General features: G+C 51.3%; 5 protein-coding genes across 5 annotated transcripts; 1 reads left to right on the plus strand and 4 right to left on the minus strand.

The window, feature by feature from the left end:
* Window positions 1–48: 48 nt before the first annotated feature.
* On the minus strand, window positions 49–542 carry CDV56_100025 (uncharacterized protein; the record flags this gene model as incomplete). The annotated part of the gene is made up of 1 exon (XM_026753644.1): window positions 49–542. A coding segment is annotated over one exon (494 nt), but the record flags the coding sequence as incomplete, so codon positions are not given.
* Window positions 543–941: 399 nt separating this feature from the next.
* Window positions 942–4,908, minus strand: CDV56_100307 (uncharacterized protein; the record flags this gene model as incomplete). The annotated part of the gene is made up of 5 exons (XM_026753926.1): window positions 942–1,388; window positions 1,438–1,712; window positions 1,760–1,895; window positions 1,959–4,573; window positions 4,635–4,908. The coding sequence occupies 5 exons, from the start codon at window positions 4,906–4,908 to the stop codon at window positions 942–944; spliced, it is 3,747 nt and encodes a 1,248-aa protein (XP_026610935.1).
* An 801-nt stretch (window positions 4,909–5,709) lies between these two features.
* On the plus strand, window positions 5,710–10,299 carry CDV56_101071 (uncharacterized protein; the record flags this gene model as incomplete). The annotated part of the gene is made up of 8 exons (XM_026754690.1): window positions 5,710–6,600; window positions 6,654–6,745; window positions 6,803–6,980; window positions 7,036–7,103; window positions 7,159–7,306; window positions 7,366–8,137; window positions 8,184–9,266; window positions 9,335–10,299. The coding sequence occupies 8 exons, from the start codon at window positions 5,710–5,712 to the stop codon at window positions 10,297–10,299; spliced, it is 4,197 nt and encodes a 1,398-aa protein (XP_026610936.1).
* A 624-nt stretch (window positions 10,300–10,923) lies between these two features.
* CDV56_101826 (uncharacterized protein) lies at window positions 10,924–13,263 on the minus strand (the record flags this gene model as incomplete). Its single annotated transcript, XM_026755445.1, has 3 exons — window positions 10,924–12,025; window positions 12,071–12,596; window positions 12,657–13,263. 3 exons carry the CDS (start codon window positions 13,261–13,263, stop codon window positions 10,924–10,926), a joined length of 2,235 nt encoding a protein of 744 aa, XP_026610937.1.
* Window positions 13,264–15,109: 1,846 nt separating this feature from the next.
* On the minus strand, window positions 15,110–17,333 carry CDV56_102395 (uncharacterized protein; the record flags this gene model as incomplete). Its single annotated transcript, XM_026756014.1, has 3 exons — window positions 15,110–15,670; window positions 16,366–16,583; window positions 16,637–17,333. The coding sequence occupies 3 exons, from the start codon at window positions 17,331–17,333 to the stop codon at window positions 15,110–15,112; spliced, it is 1,476 nt and encodes a 491-aa protein (XP_026610938.1).
* Between the last annotated feature and the right edge of the window lie 2,221 nt (window positions 17,334–19,554).

The raw sequence follows: 19,554 nt of genomic DNA on the forward strand, positions 1-19,554 counted from the left end.
CCCTCCCCCTCATCCGGATCCGGAAACGCCTCCACAACCTTAACATACCACTTGTTGATCTCCTCCCCACACCGCCCATGCCTCTCCGCATGCTCCTCCGCAGTCGGCACCTGAGCAAGCAGCGACAGGATCTCGTCATCGAGCACCATGCACACGCGGTACTTGTTCCACCGATCGCGCTGCCCCTGGCCTTCTACCCAGGACTCGAAATGCGAACGCACATCCTCGATGGATGCGCCGTCGAGGGTTGCCGGGTCGTCCATGATGGTCAGGCGGTGGCACGCCCATAGCTCGTTGTTAGGCGTGGGATCTGGATTTTGGACGCCGGAGGAGCGCGGGTCTGCGTCTTGGTAGACTTCTGCCTTGATCCAGGAGTTGAGGACGTCGATTGCCCTGGAGAAGGCGGCGTCGGATTTGTAGGTCGTGCGGTAGACTACCCACCCCCATGTGTCTTGACGCCGTTCGCGGACGTAGGCAAGTAGTTTGCGGGAAAAGCGGTGCCTGTCTGCCTGGACCTGGTCTCGAGCAGGTTCGAGGTACATGATTTATATTAGTGTGAAAAGTATATGGTTGATGGGTGAGGAGGAGTGATAAGGTGGGTGAGTGAAGGAAAAATAAACTGGGGGACTACAGGATTATAACTGGCTAGACTCTCAGGTACATTAGGTAATTCAAGGCAATTCCAAGGCAACTAGTTTAGGTTAGTATTTAGTACGGAGTACTGGGAGTGTAAATTACCGCCTGAATTAGTGCTGTACCATAAAGGTAAGGTAGTATTGAGTCAGCTTAGGGGTATCAATGTATGTCCACTATTATATATAACTTATTAAGCTCAACACCTCGGCATTTGTACAATATTAACATTGACATAAAAATACTTATTCACAATTCATCCACTAATATTAAGCCTAATAAGTATGAATTATGCATATAAGGATGAACTAGTCTATTGGCTCCTGATGCAGGCCGCCCAATTCAATACTCAGATCCGATGCGCTGATGTATATGCTTGCTAGGGTCTGCAAGACTTGAGTGGCAGTATCTCCCGTTCGGGCACCCCAGTACCGGCGCATCGTTCTGGCCCATGTTTGAACCCACTGGCTGATCCGAGTTGTCCGAGTCTGCATGAAATCTCGCAGCCATTCGTCCCAGAAGTCCACAACAGGCTCGCGTCCGTTGCCCGCAGCAGCCCATTCTAGCTCTGCGCGTGCCCATTCCACTCGTGCGTCGTTGGCTGGGCCAATCCAGTTATCGTGGGCTATAGGGTGGTTCAGGTAATAGATAATCGAAAGCGCTGATCGAAGGGCTCTCAGCGCTGTTGAGGGGTCTGTGTCTTGAACCCACTTGTTCATATTGTCTTCAGCGTACGGGTCGTTGTCCACCCAAATCTAAAGGACATTAGAGGGTAAAATGAAAGGACGAAGAGTATCCACTGACCTGTACTTTGATCCGGTTCAGTCCGTTCAGGAGGAAGACAAGATGGCCGTTATTGCGCGTGCTCCCGAGAGCATTCATCACCCGGACAATTGGGATATAGGACTGGTCTCCACCAATCATCGGAGGAGGGTTAGTGAGGATTGGGTTGTTCATGGCTTGAACGAAGAAGGACACTGCGATGCGGCGGGTCCTAGCCACTGCGCCGGACGGGAGTACGCCCCTGGCCGCATCCCTCATGAATTGGCGAATCGTGTTCAGTTCCAGCTCGTGTTCAACTGTCCCTAGTTAGTCTTTCATACCAGATAGCAAGGAATTCGCGCACCTTGGAAGCGACTGCGTGTTGTTACAGTCAGGGACTCCGGTTCGATGTCTGGAAGCGTGCAGTCCGCTGGATCGGCAAATGTAAACCCTAGCTGCATTATGGGATGATTGGCGGGGACTTGGCCTCGACTCCAGTACTGCATTGATACCCGCGATTAGGAGACGTCCCATTGACGGAGATGGAGAGGAGATTGACTTACACCCAGCGATACCCAGTGCATAGTCTGCCCATCGTCGAATTCAAGGTTGAACGACCGAGAACCAGCCCGTTTCTGCAATATGCTTCGAGCTGCAAGGTCGCTACTCTCGTATCCTCCATCGCTGGAACATAACGTATCGCCGTCGCAGCAGTCGCTATCCTGACATTCGCACGAAATAGCGTTCTGTTCGCCAAAGGCAGCGTTGTAATACGCAAGGTTGCAGACGATCGACCCCACAAGGTATGAATAGCCTTCTGATACGGAAATCGTTTGCTCGTGCATCCAAGTTCGGATCTTATTTGCCGTCAAATTCGGGTAATCGGGGAGGACGTATTGCTTCCAGATGTCTTGCTTGACTGTACTAGCACCGTATTGCACCGCAATGGCATAGAGCAGGTTTTCCATCGCCTCCTGCGACTTCAGGCTGGACCTTTGCACCAACGACCGAGGCATAGGCATGGCCGACAGATTGCCATGCGCGACGTGGAAGTCAACCTCACGCTTGAGATACCAACTGTTGGACCCACAGGTTTGATCCTGCATGAACTCCTGGATGTTTGCGGCCAGTGTCGCCTCATCATCAGTGTAGGCACGCTTGCTGAGAGTGACAAAGTTGGCCGTGCAGCACTTGGATCTTCCGCCCTTCCCAACACATCCTCCGCCATACTTATCCATGGCGACCCGTACTCGGTCATCCGGACAGCCGCTTCGACAGTATCCCTCGACATCGCCGCGACCGGCCGGAGCAAGTCCAACATTCGTATACCACTGGCAATCATCCCACTGCTCATCAGCCTGGTTGTCACAGCAATACTTGCGCTCCTGAACCTCGATTTTGTCGGCGAAGATGTTTCCATAGCGCAGGTTGCAGTCAGCACCACCACTTCCTGTGGTCGAACTAGCAATCTCCGTATTGCTACACTTGCCATCGTCGCAGCGTGGCCAGTCTGCCCAGGAGCACTGCGCATACAGCTTTGTGCTATTGGTGCCGGTGGTGCAGCAAGCTGCCTGGTACTTGTTGTTGTTGCAGTACATGGAATTCGAGCCCACTTCGACCGTCCCTGCCGGGCAGGCCGGATCACACTTGCCATTATGATGCGTATACCATCCACATGTTGGCAGCTCAGCGTCAGGAGGGCAGCAGAGCTGGTGCACGCCGATACCATCGCAGCCGGACTGATCCACCATCATTTCGTCTTTACGGGCGCCATCGTCGCTCCGTGGAACACGCGACCAGCCATTGGGACAAGGGTAAGCACAATTAGTCCACTTGCACTGACTGTGCACGGTCCTCACTGTTGTGTTATCCACAGTGTCGGCCATAGCGAGCGCTACTGCCTTCCGTCCGGCAGCTTGGGACAGCGCAAGACTGAATTTGCCATCGGCTGTATCGTGTGAAACGGCCCAGACCATAACGCCGCCCAGACACTGGCTGCGCGCAAAGTCGGTCTTTAGCTTAAAGGTATCGCCATCGTCGTATGTGAGCCATTGGTTCGTGTCGTATGTCAGGATTTTGACTGCTGCGTCTTCGTCCAGCTTTGACTGCAGACCTCCGTCGTCCATAATCTCCATGATCTCCGAGTTGAGAAGAATGCCGACCTCGTGGCTGCACTTGCCTGCATTGGCCCCCGAGGCAAACAGGCATCCGGTTTCAAGGCAGCCTGGATCTGAAGCTGTGAAGGCACGCGCATAGAATGCTAGACCAAGAACAACTTTCTGGGAATCAATGTCGTTACGCCAGAGAAGGTCCAAAGCGTTCGTGATCTCAGTCAGATTAGTATGAGAGAGGAGGTACTCTCCCAGCCACTTATTGCCCTTGTCCCAGGTGCCATGCAAGTCGTATGTCATCATGTTAAACCAGTCAACATGCTTGACCAGTTCCACAATGTCAAAATGCTGAAGATACCAGTATGAAGCAGGCAATGTGATACTCAGACCGTCCCGGCCACCAGATGCCTTTAATGCCTTCTTGAGATTGGCAAGGAACTTGGGGAAATTTTTAAAATCCTCCGGTCGACCACTGCGGTCGTCAGCCACAGGATATTCCCAGTCCAGATCCACGCCGTCAAAGTTATATGTCGACATGAAGCTGATCAATGACTTGAAGAATGCCTGCTGGTTTTCTTCAGATGCAGCAAGATCTGAGAAGACGGTCGCAGTTGGACCGGGATCATTGAACGTCCAGCCGCCAATGGCAATAAACACTTTGAGATCGGGATCAATTTTCTTCAAGTCTGTCAACCGCTTCATGAGCTTGGTCTCATAGTCGCTGCCAGGAAGGACCTCAAATGTCACCGGGTCGACAGTGGCAAATGCATAGTTCAAATGAGTGTATACACCCATGGGGATCTGCTCGGGATAGAAGACATTGCATGGTCTTTTGACCGTCCAGCCCTCGTAGTAACCCACGACTCTGTTCAAGCTTCCAGACTTGCTGCACGATGGCCGTGTAACCTTTTTGTCGCCGCAGAACTCCTCGGTCATGCCGCAAAAGCCGAACTTCGAACAGCAAACATTGAGCGGGCACTTGGACACCTCTGCGAACTGCCCAAAACCACCGGGGTCACAGTACGATTTGCTGTCGCACCCGGCCACACACACTTCGGCATCGCAGTCTAAGGTTGAAGGGTCAGTGCCTGGGCGGGATTGGGGTGTCAGAACAGTGCCAGAACTCACAGTCAGGGCCAAGGCCGCAGTATCCATATTTGTTGCAGCACCCTGTCGCGCATGGGTTGGAGGCGTCGCAATCCGGTTTGTAGTCGCAGGAAGCAACACAATCAGCACCGCAGTAGTCGTCGCCAACACCGCAGTATCCAAACTTGTTGCAGCAGCCAGTCGCGCAGGGATTGGCGCTACTGCAGTCCTGGGCCTTTGTGAAGACAAACAACAAGGCCAACCACACAAGAAGGTGGAAAGGAACTCGATGAGCCCTAGAATAAAGGGTTCCCATGATGATGCTCAGAGACCTCGAGAGTGCAAGAATGCAGATTGTCTCCGGTCTACAGCGTTGAGAACACTCGACCAGACGAGACAGTCGTAGTGAATGCAGGTTCTCTCCGGTCTACAGCCTTGAGAAATACTCAGCCAGACGAGACAGACACTCCCTGCTCCGGTCAGATTCGTCTCAATAATGCCAGGGGCTTCTCATGGTCGGTCGGGTATCCGGCATGTGCGAGGAAAGCCATCCTCCAATAATTTTTGCCGTTTTCCAGCATATCGTACCTTCCATTCGACGAATGTGGATATTTGCTGATGCCTTCATTTCGCTAAAGAACATCCGTGAGCGGAATGCAACAGTACTAGACGCTTAGACACTATTTAGTGAGCTAAGGGTCCGTAGCCTGCCAGCCAAGACGATAACTCTCGGGGAGGAGTTCTTGGCTCCCCTTGCCCTATTCCTGGCCAGGTATAGACGATGGGGCCGGCTCTTGATGGAAGAATATCCAGCGAATGGGCGGCAATGCTGACAATGGCTGAAGTGAGACAGCAATCTCCACAAATATCAAGCCTCGGGGGCTATTCATATACGGCAAGTTAAGGAGAACGCTAAGGTAGTGTTGTAACGTAACTATGCTGGAATCGAGACTGTATCACACTCGTTCAAATATGAAGTCGGGAAACCCGGAAACGGGCTAGGGAAGGCAGCAGCCCACAAGTCTCATAATTGAGGGAAGGCCATCCTCTTCTCACAGAGCTCCCTCCCACATTCAGCAGTGCCGCTGGGTTGCGCATCCAATCCCGGGAGCACAACATGGTCTCTTTTCGTACAGTTCTGCTTCTCTGCCTTCAGGCTGTGGGAATTGTCGCCGATGGGCTGCATGGACACGGACACATGCAGCATCATAAGTACCATGGCCATCAACCAAGAGCAGTGAATGCGTCAACTACCAGCGATGCGGCAGACATGGTGCAGCGGGCGTTGGCGGTTCTGGCGCACGTCAACCGGGAACGTGTAGAATATCCCAACTTCAACAAGAATCAGTTTCAAACTGCATCATCGGCCACTGAAAACGTCTCCACTGCCCAACCGCTGGACTACAGCCCTGCGGCGGTCAGAAATGTGACTCTGAAGGCTCGGCAGTCTGCAGAACAAAATGGCAGTGCTCCTTACACCATCCCGCCGGAGCTGGCAGAAGCCGCTCGTATCATGGCTGAATCTCACCCTCAGCAGCCACAGGGAGATCACAGTGATGTTGCGACCCGGATGAGAAGGAAGTACCGGACCAAGGGAAATGATACGAACACCCCTCGTCAGGCCTTGATCCGCCCTAACGGCCTATTCGACTACTCCCCGTTTGGCGCAAGCGCAATCGAATATAATGCGAATAGCAGTACTGCGGGCACCATCGAGAAGCGAGACGCCCCAACCGAGTACTGGATGGCATCTATGGAGAAAAACGGTGCTAGCCCCTTCGCGCCGGAATCCTACAAGGTTTGGCGCAACGTTCGGGACTATGGTGCCGTAGGAGACGGAGTCACAGATGACACCGATGCCATCAACCGTGCTATCTCGGATGGAGGACGATGCGGTGCCAATTGCGGCTCTAGTACTATCTATCCGGCTGTGGTCTGGTTTCCTGCAGGAACCTACCTGGTTAGCTCGCCAATCATTCAGTACTATAATACGCAGTTTCTGGGCGATGTAAGCCGTTCTACCTTTGATACCAGGATTCGACATGCTGAGATTGAGCCTAGCCATTAAACGTTCCTACGATTCTCGCCGCATCCAGTTTTGTTGGCCTAGGCGTCATCACGTCTGACGTCTACGTTGGCGACACAGAGGAATGGTAAGTATCATTGCCGTTCCAACCTACAATGAATATACTAATGTTGATGAACGCAAGGTACATTAATCAGAATAACTTTCTGCGGAGTATCCGGAATTTCAAGATTGACATCCGGCTTACCGACCCGTCTGCTTATATCTGCGCCATTCACTGGCAAGTCGCCCAGGGCACATCCCTGGAGAATATCGAGTTTTATATGCTGTACAACACCGATGTCCCTGGAAACAAGCAGCAGGTTTGGCACGGAGCACACCTAAATTACAAAGAAAATGCATCTAATCCGTCTCTAGGGTATCTACATGGAGAACGGCTCCGGTGGTTTCCTCGCGGATTTGACGTTTGTCGGCGGAAATTTCGGGTAAGTAGCATTCTCTTGACTTCATATACAGGCGTACAATACTGACGGATGACAGAGCTTATTTTGGAAACCAGCAGTTCACCACGAGTCAGCTGGTCTTTGTTAATTGCAGCACGGCACTCCAAGTTCATTGGGACTGGGCATGGACCATGCAGGATTATGTGATTGAGAGCTGCCAGAATGGCTTGACCATCGTTGGAGGAGTAGGTCTTATATCTCTCGAACCACGAGTTAAGCGTAGTGCTGATCTTCGATGAAATAGGCTGGTGGTCCGATGAGTAACGGCCAGGGCGTAGGCTCTATCGTTCTCGCTGATGCAATTATTGCCAACACCCCCAACGGGATTATCACCTCACTGTATGCTGAGAACTCCACCTCATTCCTTATCCAGAATGTGGGCTTCTTCAACGTCCAGACAGCCATCCAAGATTCTGCTACAGGGCAGGTCCTTCTTGCTGGTGGCAACGAGGTCCTGAAGGATTCGTGGGGCTTTGGTATGACGGTCGACAACTCAACCGGCACTGGGACATTCGTCAACGGCCAGGATATTCCCGTGATGAATCGCACTGATGCACTTGTTGGCACTAACGCCTATGTCAAGGCCAATCTTTATACCCGCCGCAGACCCAAGTATGATGACCTCAGCGCAAGTCAGTTCGTGAATGTCAAGACACTAGGTGCCAAGGGTGATGGAAAGACCGATGACACAGTTGTGCTCAATAATATCCTCTCCCAGGCCGCCAATCTGTCATCTGTTGTCTATTTTCCGTTTGGTGTCTACATCATTAAAGATACGTTGCGCGTCCCAGTTGGCTCACGAATAATCGGCCAAGCATGGTCTCAGATTATGGCGACAGGCCCCAAGTTTGAAGACATGAAGAATCCACATGTGGCAGTGCAGGTTGGCCAGCCAGGGGACACTGGTATTGTTGAAATTCAGGATATGATGTTCACAGTGTCTGGGCCTACGGCTGGAGCTATCCTCGTGGAATGGAATATCCATGAATCATCGCAAGGATCAGCAGCAATGTGGGGTATGTTTGCAGAGTCCCAATTTCATGCAATAGCTGACAGAACCAGACTCCCATGTCCGTGTCGGCGGTGCCATTGGTTCAAACCTCCAGAAGGACCAATGTCCTAAGCAGTCCGGGGCCATCAACCTGAATTGCATCGCTGCCTCACTCTTATTACACCTGACACCAAAGTCTAGTGCATATCTAGAGAATATCTGGGTTTGGGTGGCAGACCATGACCTCGATGTAACCACACAGGATCAGATCGATGTGTATTCGGCCCGCGGTGTGTTGATTGAGAGTCAGCTGGCGTGGTTATACGGAACAGCGTCGGAGCACAGTGTGCTTTATCAATACCAGCTCTCCGGTGCTCAGAACATTCTCATGGCTATGATTCAGACCGAGTCCCCCTACTTCCAGCCTGTTCCCCCGGCTCCAGCACCATTCAGCACCGGGGTCTTCCCAAGTGACCCGCTTTTCGATAACTGCGAAGCGGACTCTCTCACCTGTGGCTTTGCCTGGGCTGTGCGAATCCTCGACTCCTCTTCTATCTATATACTTGGCACTGGCCTGTACAGCTGGTTTTCCAATTATTCGCAAGACTGCATGTCGACTGAAAGCTGCCAGGCCCGTGGATTTGAAATCGAGGAGAGCTACGACATCTGGATCTATAATCTCTGCACAAAGGCCATTGTAGAGATGATTTCGCCGGTCAAGTCTGTTCCAACTTACGCCAAGGACAACATGAACGGGTTCTTGGCCTCTATTCTGGCGTGGCTGAATGGCGCAAAGCAAACTGCGGGCCAAAGGGACTTTCCGGGCTTCATGCTGTATACCTCCGCCGCCTTGGAGGCGTATGACTTGCCAACGGCTTGCAAAACTTCTCTCATGGAGCGCATAAACTGCGACTCTTACATGCTCATGTTCATGGAACCGAGTTATCATGGTACGCTGTATAATGATACTCTTACGGATTCTATTTGCGATGCTGGCTGTGGCGATAGCCTTGGTCGGTGGTTCGACTCTGTGAGCCAGAACTGCGCAGGGTATAATATCACCGGGGCAGTGCCTCCCATGCTAGGCGGACGTCTCTGGGCAGCCTATAACGAAACCTGCATCAAAGATACGCAGACCGGGGATTACTGCAATGGTAAGTCCTGTCGAAGGCGGCTTATCCTTTATCTCTGTCTTCTCTGATGAGAGCTAACACTGTCCCAGACGTCATCGACAACTTCACCTTGGTGGATAGCATTGACGCCATGCCGGAATCGGAAATGTGCTCCTACTGTTACGTGGAGCGGTTACAGATGATGCAGCGGACCCCATATTCCGTTTACGACGAGTATTATCAATCAGTGCTCGAGACTGTCCAACAGCGCTGCGGCTTGACCGGGCCAACCGACATCCTACCGTCGCCCATTACCTTACCCGAGCAGGAAGAGCCGATCTGCCTCTCAGGAATAACGCACACGACAGTCGACGGCGACACCTGCGACTCCATCGCACAGGCAAACAGCCTCAGCTCCGCAGCACTCTACATGGGAAACCAAGACCAGATCTACAACTGCTCCACAATCCCGGCAAACCTGAATCTATGCCTGCCCCTCCCGTGCAGCCAAACCTACATACTCCAGCCAGACGATACCTGCACGACCATCGAGTCCGCGGCGTCTCTTCAGCTCGGCGATCTCAGAGCATTCAACCCGTGGATCTCCTTCGCCTGCGATAATCTGCAGATCGCCAGTGGCATTTACGGGAAAACACTCTGCCTCACGCCCCAAGGCGGCTTCCACAATAGCTCCGCGCCGAGTAACGGGTCAAGCACTGCTCCGAGCATGTCAGACGGATACGTCTACGCCGCGACGCCCCCGCCTACGAACGCCACGCTTGCGCCAAATTCGACAATAAACTGCGGCAGGTGGTACGAGGCTGCTGGGAACGACACGTGTGCTGAAATCTGCGTGAAGGAGGGTATCACGGGCCCGTTGTTCACGGCTGTCAACCCCTCGCTGGATGCAGGGAATTGTACGGCCAGCTTGCATACGGGGTTGACGTACTGTGTTGGCCCAACGTATAATTGGAATCTGACGTCCGCGGATGATGGTCCGATTCCGAGTCCGAGTAGCAGCGCCGCAGTGGCAGCCTCGTCGGCGGCGGTGTACGGTAGACATCTGTTCTTGTAGACACTGTCACACTGGATTTGGGTGAGCTTCGATTGGAATAGATTTGAATCGCTAGTGTGTTTTACTCAATCGTTGATGTTGCCTGGAGAAGATGATCAGGTGGATCTCGTTGTTCAACTTTCAAGTAGATTCAAGTAACGCCGCGTGTTGTATATCCGGGATGGATATACATGGAACAAATGTCACTCAAGGTCGAGTCTCTCTATCTTTCCATAATATGAGACTGGAGAAATATGTTAGGTTGGCGCGAGTAGTTCCTAGAGCACGTCGGGTTCGTACAGATCAAGAAATGATGTGCGAGCAGCATGTCCTGGGGCCTATATCCATGCTGGCACATCATGTGTAATGTTGGTCTTTGGCATTGTGGAAGGATCTAGAATCTGGCCGGTTTCTTACGTGCAGGCATCAGGCTTTTGCGTTACTTAGCTTAATGCCTGGCTGTATAGGACTGTGCCATGAAGAGTGGGACAGGCGTTGATCGGTTGCCTTGACAGCGTTCCTCCATTGACTGAAGTACATGTAGCTAGAGGTCTATTGCTGCATAATGTTCTCTGTTCCTCTGCAGTTTATTCATTCGTTCTGTGTATCAACTCTGTGTACATGGGTTTTGCTTGAGTATGACCGCTATGTACTGTCTCCCGGAGCCAAGGAATAGCCCTCTCGTCTGACCAGCCCCGAGGCCGAGGGTTTCCTCTTCGCAAGGTCGGTATCATAACCGCGGTACCGCCTCGTCTTCCTGAGCGGCCGCTCCCCGCCCAAGCATAGCTCCCCTATCTCGCCATCAGACACGTTCCCCACCCATCCAGGGGTCTCGTCGAGAACCTTGATGCGCTCGACATGCCGCGCAGCGAGCAGAGGAACCTTTTCTGCTATAGAGGCCCCGATCCGCAGCATCGCAAACGAGTCGAGCGTCTCGGTCCATCGAGGAATCCACGCGCTATAGAGGGACAATGCCAGAAGACATGCCAAGTCCAGCCCTAACAAGACCGAGACCAAGATGATTCCTGCACGGGAGATGTGCGGGACTTGTACATCAGCGCCCATATCGTATGAGATGCCGATACTCTGCTGGTGGTAGTTGTTCGTCATGAACATGTCGTTGGCGAGAAACGCCGCCGAGGCAAAGGCGTTCTGGACGCGTTCCGAAGTTGGCCCGTAAGTAGGGTCCCCGGAGAAAAGGAAGAAGTACCCCGCAACAATTGCGTGCATTGTGTCGTCGTTGTATTGACGATTACTGGCGCTGCCCGTTAGCCCGCTGCCCGTTAGACACGGGTTACCCGGGGACGCCTTGAAGGACGAGTTGGGGTCGTCAAGAAGTGGAATAAAGGGAATGATGCCGATACAACCATCGTAGATGGTGCCAGAGTTGGCATATGCTGCCAAGACTGTGTGTTGGACATCGGCGAAAGAGCCCTCGCCAAACAGGGCCATGGCGATGTAGAGAAGGGGACCTTTGTTGCCGGCATTGATCACATTCAAGGTCGCGTTCAGCGGCGTCCATGCTGTCTGGTTGTTTACATCCCGGGGGGTGAGATTTCGCGAGCTCTTGCCAAACGGACTCTCTTCGATCAACGGGCCAGGTACTTGGCCATTTGCGTAGTTGGGAAGCTCAAAGTAGCCGGTCGTGGTGTGGAGTGTCAGCTTCCTCGAGGATGTTCCTGGTCTGGGAAGGTAATTCATCATGCCCCCGTCTCCCGAAAAGTTCATCTTGAAATACAACTCTTCGCTGAAATCCTGTCAAGACAATTGGTTTTTCCACGGCGATTCTGACATGTTTCCCGGCATACATATCTCAACATCGTATTGAAATGGAGCGCCATTGTCCTGTCCGTATTCGTAGTGAAGATAGAAGGCATCAGACAACGAGTTGCAGTCTTCGGGAAGTATGGCGGCGGAATTGTTCTCCCATACGGCCGTGGAGTTGATGCGAGGAGCAAACTGTCGTAGTAAACCAGTGTTGGTACTAGTGGGGAGCTCAGCCCAGAATGGATCCGTTATAGTGGATATATTGGCGAGGGTGTTTTGCGATTTTGTCTCCAACGCCAAATAAGTCTGGTAAATCTTATCATCAAGGGTGACTGTGCCATTGGCTGAGGACCAGAGTCTCAGCTGAACCGCAGTATTGACTGTCAATGCCAGAGTGGCTCTGAGCTTGGTTGCATCCAGGCCAATATCAGGTCCGGGGTCCGGGAAAAGATCAGTGAAATCTGTGATTTGGGTGAGGCTGACGGGGTACCCAACGCGCTTGATCGTCTTGTACGAGAGAAAGAGCTGCTGTACCGGAGATATGGCGGCGCCTAAAGTCAGCACAAAAGGTTAGCAGTACCTCAGGTCAGCGAAATAGACAATGAACTCACCTAGGAGATGCAGAAACACAGCAAAGAGTAGTAGCGAGGACCTGTACTTATTCCAACCCCCGAAGATGAGATTTTTCAAAAGCACAAGGTCGGTCCATCCCTTGTCCGCCAGGGCCATGCTTTGCCTGAGGGTCGGGCGCTTGTCCCCTCGTTTCCACTGGATATACACCACGGCTGCCTGGGAGCACACGGCGGAAGTCAAGGGGATGGTGAGCACGGACACCAAGGACTGGACCGTTCTCGCCGCCCTGAGATACCTCTCGCTCTTGGCGAATAATGCGTCGAGGTACTCGGGCACGGTGGTGGTGCCAAGATGAGGGCCAGTGAGAATGCGATCAAGTTCGCTGGGTCCATAGCTATTTGCACCGATGGGGCGATAGGTGAGGATGCAGATGATGACCCAAGCGTACAGTGCTGCGGCTCCGTACAGCAGAGTCAAGAACACAATGTATACAGAACATTGCAGGGGGACAGATGGTTTCGGCGGTTTGGGCTTGTCGGAGCCATCGTCTACTGAATGATGCTGACCAGGCGTGGAGGTAGCCGAGTTTGTAGCCGGAGTCTCGACCAAGCTCTCCCTATGCTGGTCATCTCGATCATTGCGCATCTTTGTCGATTTTCAACATCAGTGATCAGACTGGTCATACACACTTCCATCGGAAAGGGGGGTAGCAGGAAGTAGCAGGAAGCTGCTCGCAAGACATGAAGTACAGCAGGAAAATCAATGTGACCTAACAACAGAGTGTAACGGGGAAGCCTGGGTAGTTAAACACTGCCTTGTGCCTGGTGTGGCGTAGCTACGATGATCAGAGTCAGCCTCACATTCTGTCTGTAAGGTCGGAGCGGGGAGGGATGGATATAAACACTATTATTGGCTAGCTGTCGGTAGATCACTACCCTGTTGGAGGTTGCCCTGTATTAGGGCATCGTCTCCACGCCCTATTCGGGTAAGAACTGCGGATTGGACCCTCCGGCATTTGAGAGAAGGGGTATAGCCGGGAGCCGGCGCATGCGCCCCCACGCCCCAGACGTGGTCTTGATCTTGGCTCCAGTGAGAACGGCCGGCTGGACTCGAGCTGATCAAAGTCATTCGTCCAAACCAGCACTGCCGCTTGACCTCCAAGGCTTGTCGAAGATCGTCGCGCTTGGCTGGCTGCCAACGGTCTGTGGATACGAGAGTATAAAGGGTCAGTGAGTTGATCAGCGGTTAGAAATAAGATATCTGCCCTTCTCGGGCGCAGAATGCGGCTGTCATTTCTCCTATATCGCACCACTCGGGGCAACACAACGCTAGCAGACAGTGTGCAAATATCGGAGGGTCCACGTCGATCGACCGTCGATGTCTCCGCAAGTGCTGAAAGCTGTTCGAAGCTCATCCTGCACTTATTTGAGGATTTTGGCTTAGCCTTTGTAATCAACACTCGGATACACAGCCTTCTACTCTGAGTTCGATCACGAGACCGTATGATCATCTGTTGGATGAGACAGCGCTGTTACTATGTACTTATTGGACTTGTTCAGGTGGAAGAACATGAGCAGCTGCAGAGAACTGGAGAGCCCATTACAACCTAATTTGTCTTTTATTTATGCCCTACTTGACATCCTCATTCAGCACGGAGAGGTATGTTTACCCCCGAAATTCCATCTCTGCAGATTCAGCCATGTAAGACAAGCATGAGCCGAGACGGCAAGACTGCACAGTCTAATCTATTTGAACCTTGCATAAGGGCTGAAAACCAGGCGATCTCTCCCGATTGGATATAACAGATTACCTTATTTAACCGGATTGATGCCCTGAAGGAACTGCATCAATCACGCTCGAGGGATTAAGGGATCGGACTGTGATTCCGTGTCAGGCTGCCACATGGCAGATTACAATGTTGGCTATCTCAACAACTGCCAGGCCATGATATTTGTGTCAGATGATCTTACGACCTTCCGGGACATTGGAATTTCGAGGTCTCATTATCGTTGACGGTAGGAGGGCAGGGAGCAGAAACATCCATGAATAGTCTACGGCACTCAGCTTGTCTTGCTGTGGTCTCTCAAGCAAATGCGAGGGACTATCATTCCCAAAAGCATTATACAATCCCTTCAAAGAACCGGCAGCGCACTAGTTATGTCAAGCCTACCCAAGGTGGCACAGTTAGCTCGATCAGTCATTAGTCTCAGGGTAGGACAGAAAGATAAAGGGCAGAATTGATAATTGTTTGAACGATTGCAAATTGTATATGCCCTTCGAACCAGATATATCGATCATGCAAGTCAGATAAGTAAGAAATACCAAAACAAGACAGGACCAATTGCACGACTCACCAGACCAAAGTCAACCAAGCAAGCTATTAAACAGTCAGTCAAATCAGCAGCGCAACAAAACAACCATACAAAGCAAAATGATTGAAATCTCCCAGTACCTCGTCGCGCCGTCCACTAAATGATCAGTCCAAGCCAGGTCAATCACGCATCCTCACCTCATAGCCTATCTGCATGAGATGGGACGTAATAGCCCGCATATCCTCAAGGATATGCAAAGCCCTCCTCTCGCCGAACCACGTCAACCCCTCAAACGACCCATCAGGCTTCAACTTATAAAACCTAACCTCGCGACCGAGCACGATCACCCCGTGGATCGTCATCCCGCGCTCGCGCGCGATCTCGCTGTAGGCCTGCTTCAGCATCTGCTCCCTGAGCTTAGCCCGCAGCTCGACGACAACGAACGGCTTCTCGAACTCAGGCTCGCCGAGACAGAAGACATGCATGAAGTATACCCGGTCGAAGGGCCCGTACCCGCGTGCGACAGAGAGGGCGATGTGCGAGTCCTGTGACTCCTGGTTCATGCATAGGGCGTACTCCACTTCGGTTCTGTCAGGAAGATCGGCAAGGTCGGGGGGGAAACCGTAGAGACGGAAGGGAAAATACCTCTGGAGGAGGTGCGTCCACAGGACGTACAACTCCTCGCGGCTTGGCTTTTCGGGGAGGAGTGCGAGTTCCTGGCGCACTTCTAGCGGGAGGTGCTGGATGTGAGTTAGCATTTCGGCTTGTTCAGGGGCAGGCTCTTGACGAACCATTGTGAATTTCGAGGTCATTGGGTAACAAGGAATTGGTGGTGAAAGGTTGCAAGGGAGTTGCAAAGAGAAGTTGTTGGAGGAGAAGAGCGATGGATGATGACGAGAAGATGGACTCATGGTGTCGTTGAGATATTTATATTCGAGTCTGTGGAGGTGTCTTGGATAAAGACAGGATGTTTGAAACACTACAGACAGTGGATGAAGCTGTCTTGAAATGTCTTCATTGCTAGACTCGATGCTTCGAAGTCATCATCGATAAGTGATTTGGCCAGAACAGATTTTCCACAGCCAGGGTCAGCTGATATCCACAGAAGATCATTGCAGCAACTATTCCACCAATGGAGATAATGTGGATTTTGCAAAGCCCATTGGCATGTCCCTGGTACACGACCTGGGTTAATGTCTTTATGCTGCTCATAGTTTGACGTCTTGAATACTTGGTGACACTTCTGTTGCTGTTCAGTCAGGGCTCTAGCTGTTCGTTCGCGAAAGTGCCGTTCTTGTTGATCGTATGCTATGTCCAGTCGGTGATTTGTGCCTTTGACTTCTTGAGTTAAGTTTTCTATGGAGCCTATACAGTGATAAGTAAATCACATGCTCTTCTAAATATTAGGCTAATCTGGACATTACTTACTGCATACATCTACTGCAAGATTCTCTTGCGAGACTTGACCCCGGGGCACATATTCCAGCAACTCCTTGGCATATGCTGCCGCGGCCAAGGCAGAGTAACCTTGCCACTGCTTGTTCTTGTGCGAATCAGAGTAATCGCAGATGCCACGGATAATAATGCAAGGGAAGTCTAACATCAAGCCTGCTGCCTCCATCTCAAAACACAGTGCCCAGATTCCAAACGGAGCTGTTCTCTTGTGCAACCGTGTTCGATAACGGAATTTCCCGAAGCAATAATACCATAGTGTGGCAGCGGATCCTGACCGTCCCGTTCACTTCTAGTCTCTTCCCATTCTCTCGGACATATATCACAGTTCTTCGCAGTAGCAGGATGTTCGTGCTTGGTTTTGAACAATCGATCGCTTTGTGGACTGGGTCGGCCAAAGTGTGCCTGGGTCCGTCGGGTCCTCTTGATCGCTCTTTGGAGATATTCCGGGTAGCGGGGATCATCAGTCAGCTCAGCAGCCCTCATATTGTTGACTGCTGTTAACAATGATCTGGGAGGACTGTTCAAAGAGCCAGTTCGGCAGAATACACCGTCCGCAGCGACCTTGCCCATATCATATTGAATCACGCCTCCACAACTGCCTGTCGGGCAGCTAATCACGATATCACCAAGCCGTATATCATGATCGGTGGATGGGATGCCTCCTCCAACACCAACCATCAGACCGATCCGTAACGATTTTGAGAACGTACGGACCATGTTGTTTGCGACTGTTGTAGCTGCACAGGCTCCATATTGTCCTCCGGGCAGGCAGGCAATCACAACATAGTGTTTTCCAATTCGACCCAATCTATATGAGTTTGTATCCGCAGCATCTTGTTCTTCAAGGATTCCAAAGTCCTCATCGAGCATTTCCTTGGCTGCGGCCGCCTCAATAGGTAGGGCACAGATCCAACCTATCTGAAATTCCTCTCGTGCAGGACAAGGCATGGTCGTTATATGGTACGACCAAGACGAATTTCTGCTCTAATCTGACGTTGGCGACAAAAGATGGATGATCACAAAAAATTGAAAGGCAGAAGCAGAGGGCTGACAAATCTGACATTGCTAAAAAGGAGCTGGAGAGCATAATATTAACCACTAAAGCTCAGCCTTGTGCTGCGCATGAGGCATGGGCTGGGCGGTAAGAGACGAAACACCATTGGCCGCACTGAAGATGCCTTGCTTCCTTGTCACCTGCTAAACAAGAGAAAATCCATTTTAGCATTTCATATTTGCCCAATGGGATCTGTATGTGTTCATTACCTCCTTTAACTTTGCAAAGAACCAGGATATGGTATACAGATCTTAGATAAAGTGGAAATTTCAGATGCATTAGACTAAGCTTGCAATCTGAGCTTTTATCTACGTGATGATCATGACACACGGAAGGTCTTAAAAGCTCAGTCATCGGACCTTGCGACGTGGCTTACTGTCGCAGAGCAGCTTCAGCCCAGTGCAAGTCTTATTCGGTGTTGAAAGCGGTTACCAGTCCAGCGAATAACTTTCAAAATCAAAGCACTAGCAGGGTTTGACGGGTCTCCAGATAGAATCATAGATTTCGATAGGGTAGACTGCGAGGTCTTTGTCGTGTGCTGCACTTTTTCGCATGATTGCTATCAACAGTCTAGTTTCACTTGAAGCAACGAATGTGACTTCTTTCTGCTGAATGTGGTGCAGGGCATGATGATGGAGATACCACTAGACTGAATAGGTACGTAGGAGATCAGAGAGTGTTTGGTTCAGCCCGGCAATTACAATGAACAGCACAGTTCCCAAGGTTTACGGAGGAATAATTAACCGTTACCGACGCTGGACTGCGCCCACGACAACCGACAATACGGAGTAGGGGGTTCAAGGATAGCTTGAGAGCATGGAGCCATTTATCATCGCGCCATACTGGACTCTGCCAGAGATAATCAATGAGGAAGCAGAAGTCGTAATTGAACAACATAAGACAATAATGGGTCATCACCACGTCCAAAAACGTAAATGAAGCGTTCTGGTAGACACAAGAGGTAAGGACTGAGCAGACAACTGCTTTATGTACTAGGAATCTCGTCTTGTTGCAAATGATGGTAAGGTCAGAGAGCTCCGTTTGTTCTTAAATTTTGGCGTTGGTCAGGGAAAGCTATTTGACTCTTGAAGTTGTATCTAGCTTACTCTGTAAGGACATCCAAGGCTCTTCGGCCGCAAGCTGAAGATGGCCTCGGCTCTACTGCATGCTGGGACATATTGAGGCCTCTTGGGATTGGTGCGATGCTCTATGGAAGCGAGTCTGGGTGAATTTAACTATACTGAAGAAGTGGGGGGTGGGGAGCGTCTCTAAGACTTGCGGAGACGGGACCAGAAACCCATCTAATGATGACTAAGCGAGTGAGCTAACGTAATCTCTGAAAACAGTCAACAATCTTGGTATTCTCTACTCTGATCAGGGCAAGCTGAAGAAGGCAGAGGAGATGTACCAGCGACATATGTTTCCGCAGAGATGCCTAATTGATAGCAGATAGCGTGATAGGGGCAAAGGGTGCGTATGCATTGATCCCAGAACTAACCGCTGAGTTGGCTATCCGTCGCAACTCAGCAGCGTAGAAACCCCTTTGTCAGGACCTAACCGGGTACCCGCCAAGGGCCCTTGGGTCCAACCGAGCTTAGTCATAGCTTGGTCAGTAGAGAGAGCACTTTGGGAGAGCCGTCCCAGGCCCCCTTAATGGAAGACATCCATCGCGTGTAGGTGGCATAGAAGCACAAACTTCGTGCACAATAGGGCCTGCATCTTCCACTTTAAAAGAAGAATCCCATGTCATGCCTTTTGCTGACGGAGGTTTTTTGTAGCGCAGAGTAGTTCTGCCATTGATATTGTTTCACTTGGGATATGCGTCATTGAAGACATTGTGGATACTGTCTGCAACTGACGGCCTGATAACACACACTGGAGGTATGTGGTCTCTGCTTTTGTTATAGTGCTAATTTCATATTGACTCGCCCCACATGTACAGAAGGTTTGGACTCTAGTAGGACTGATACCTGCATCTGGAGGTATAGTAATACTATAAAGTATTAGCAGCCTACTGAGCAAGTAAACATTTAGCCTCAGAAGTGATATGGCACTCCTGGATGGTGGATGGCTGGGTGACAGAAGGTGTCGCCGCTGAACATTTCATAGAGGTAG

The sequence above is a fragment of the Aspergillus thermomutatus genome (genome assembly GCF_002237265.1).
Source record: "Aspergillus thermomutatus strain HMR AF 39 chromosome Unknown NODE_265, whole genome shotgun sequence".
NCBI classification, from domain to species: Eukaryota; Fungi; Ascomycota; class Eurotiomycetes; order Eurotiales; family Aspergillaceae; genus Aspergillus; species Aspergillus thermomutatus.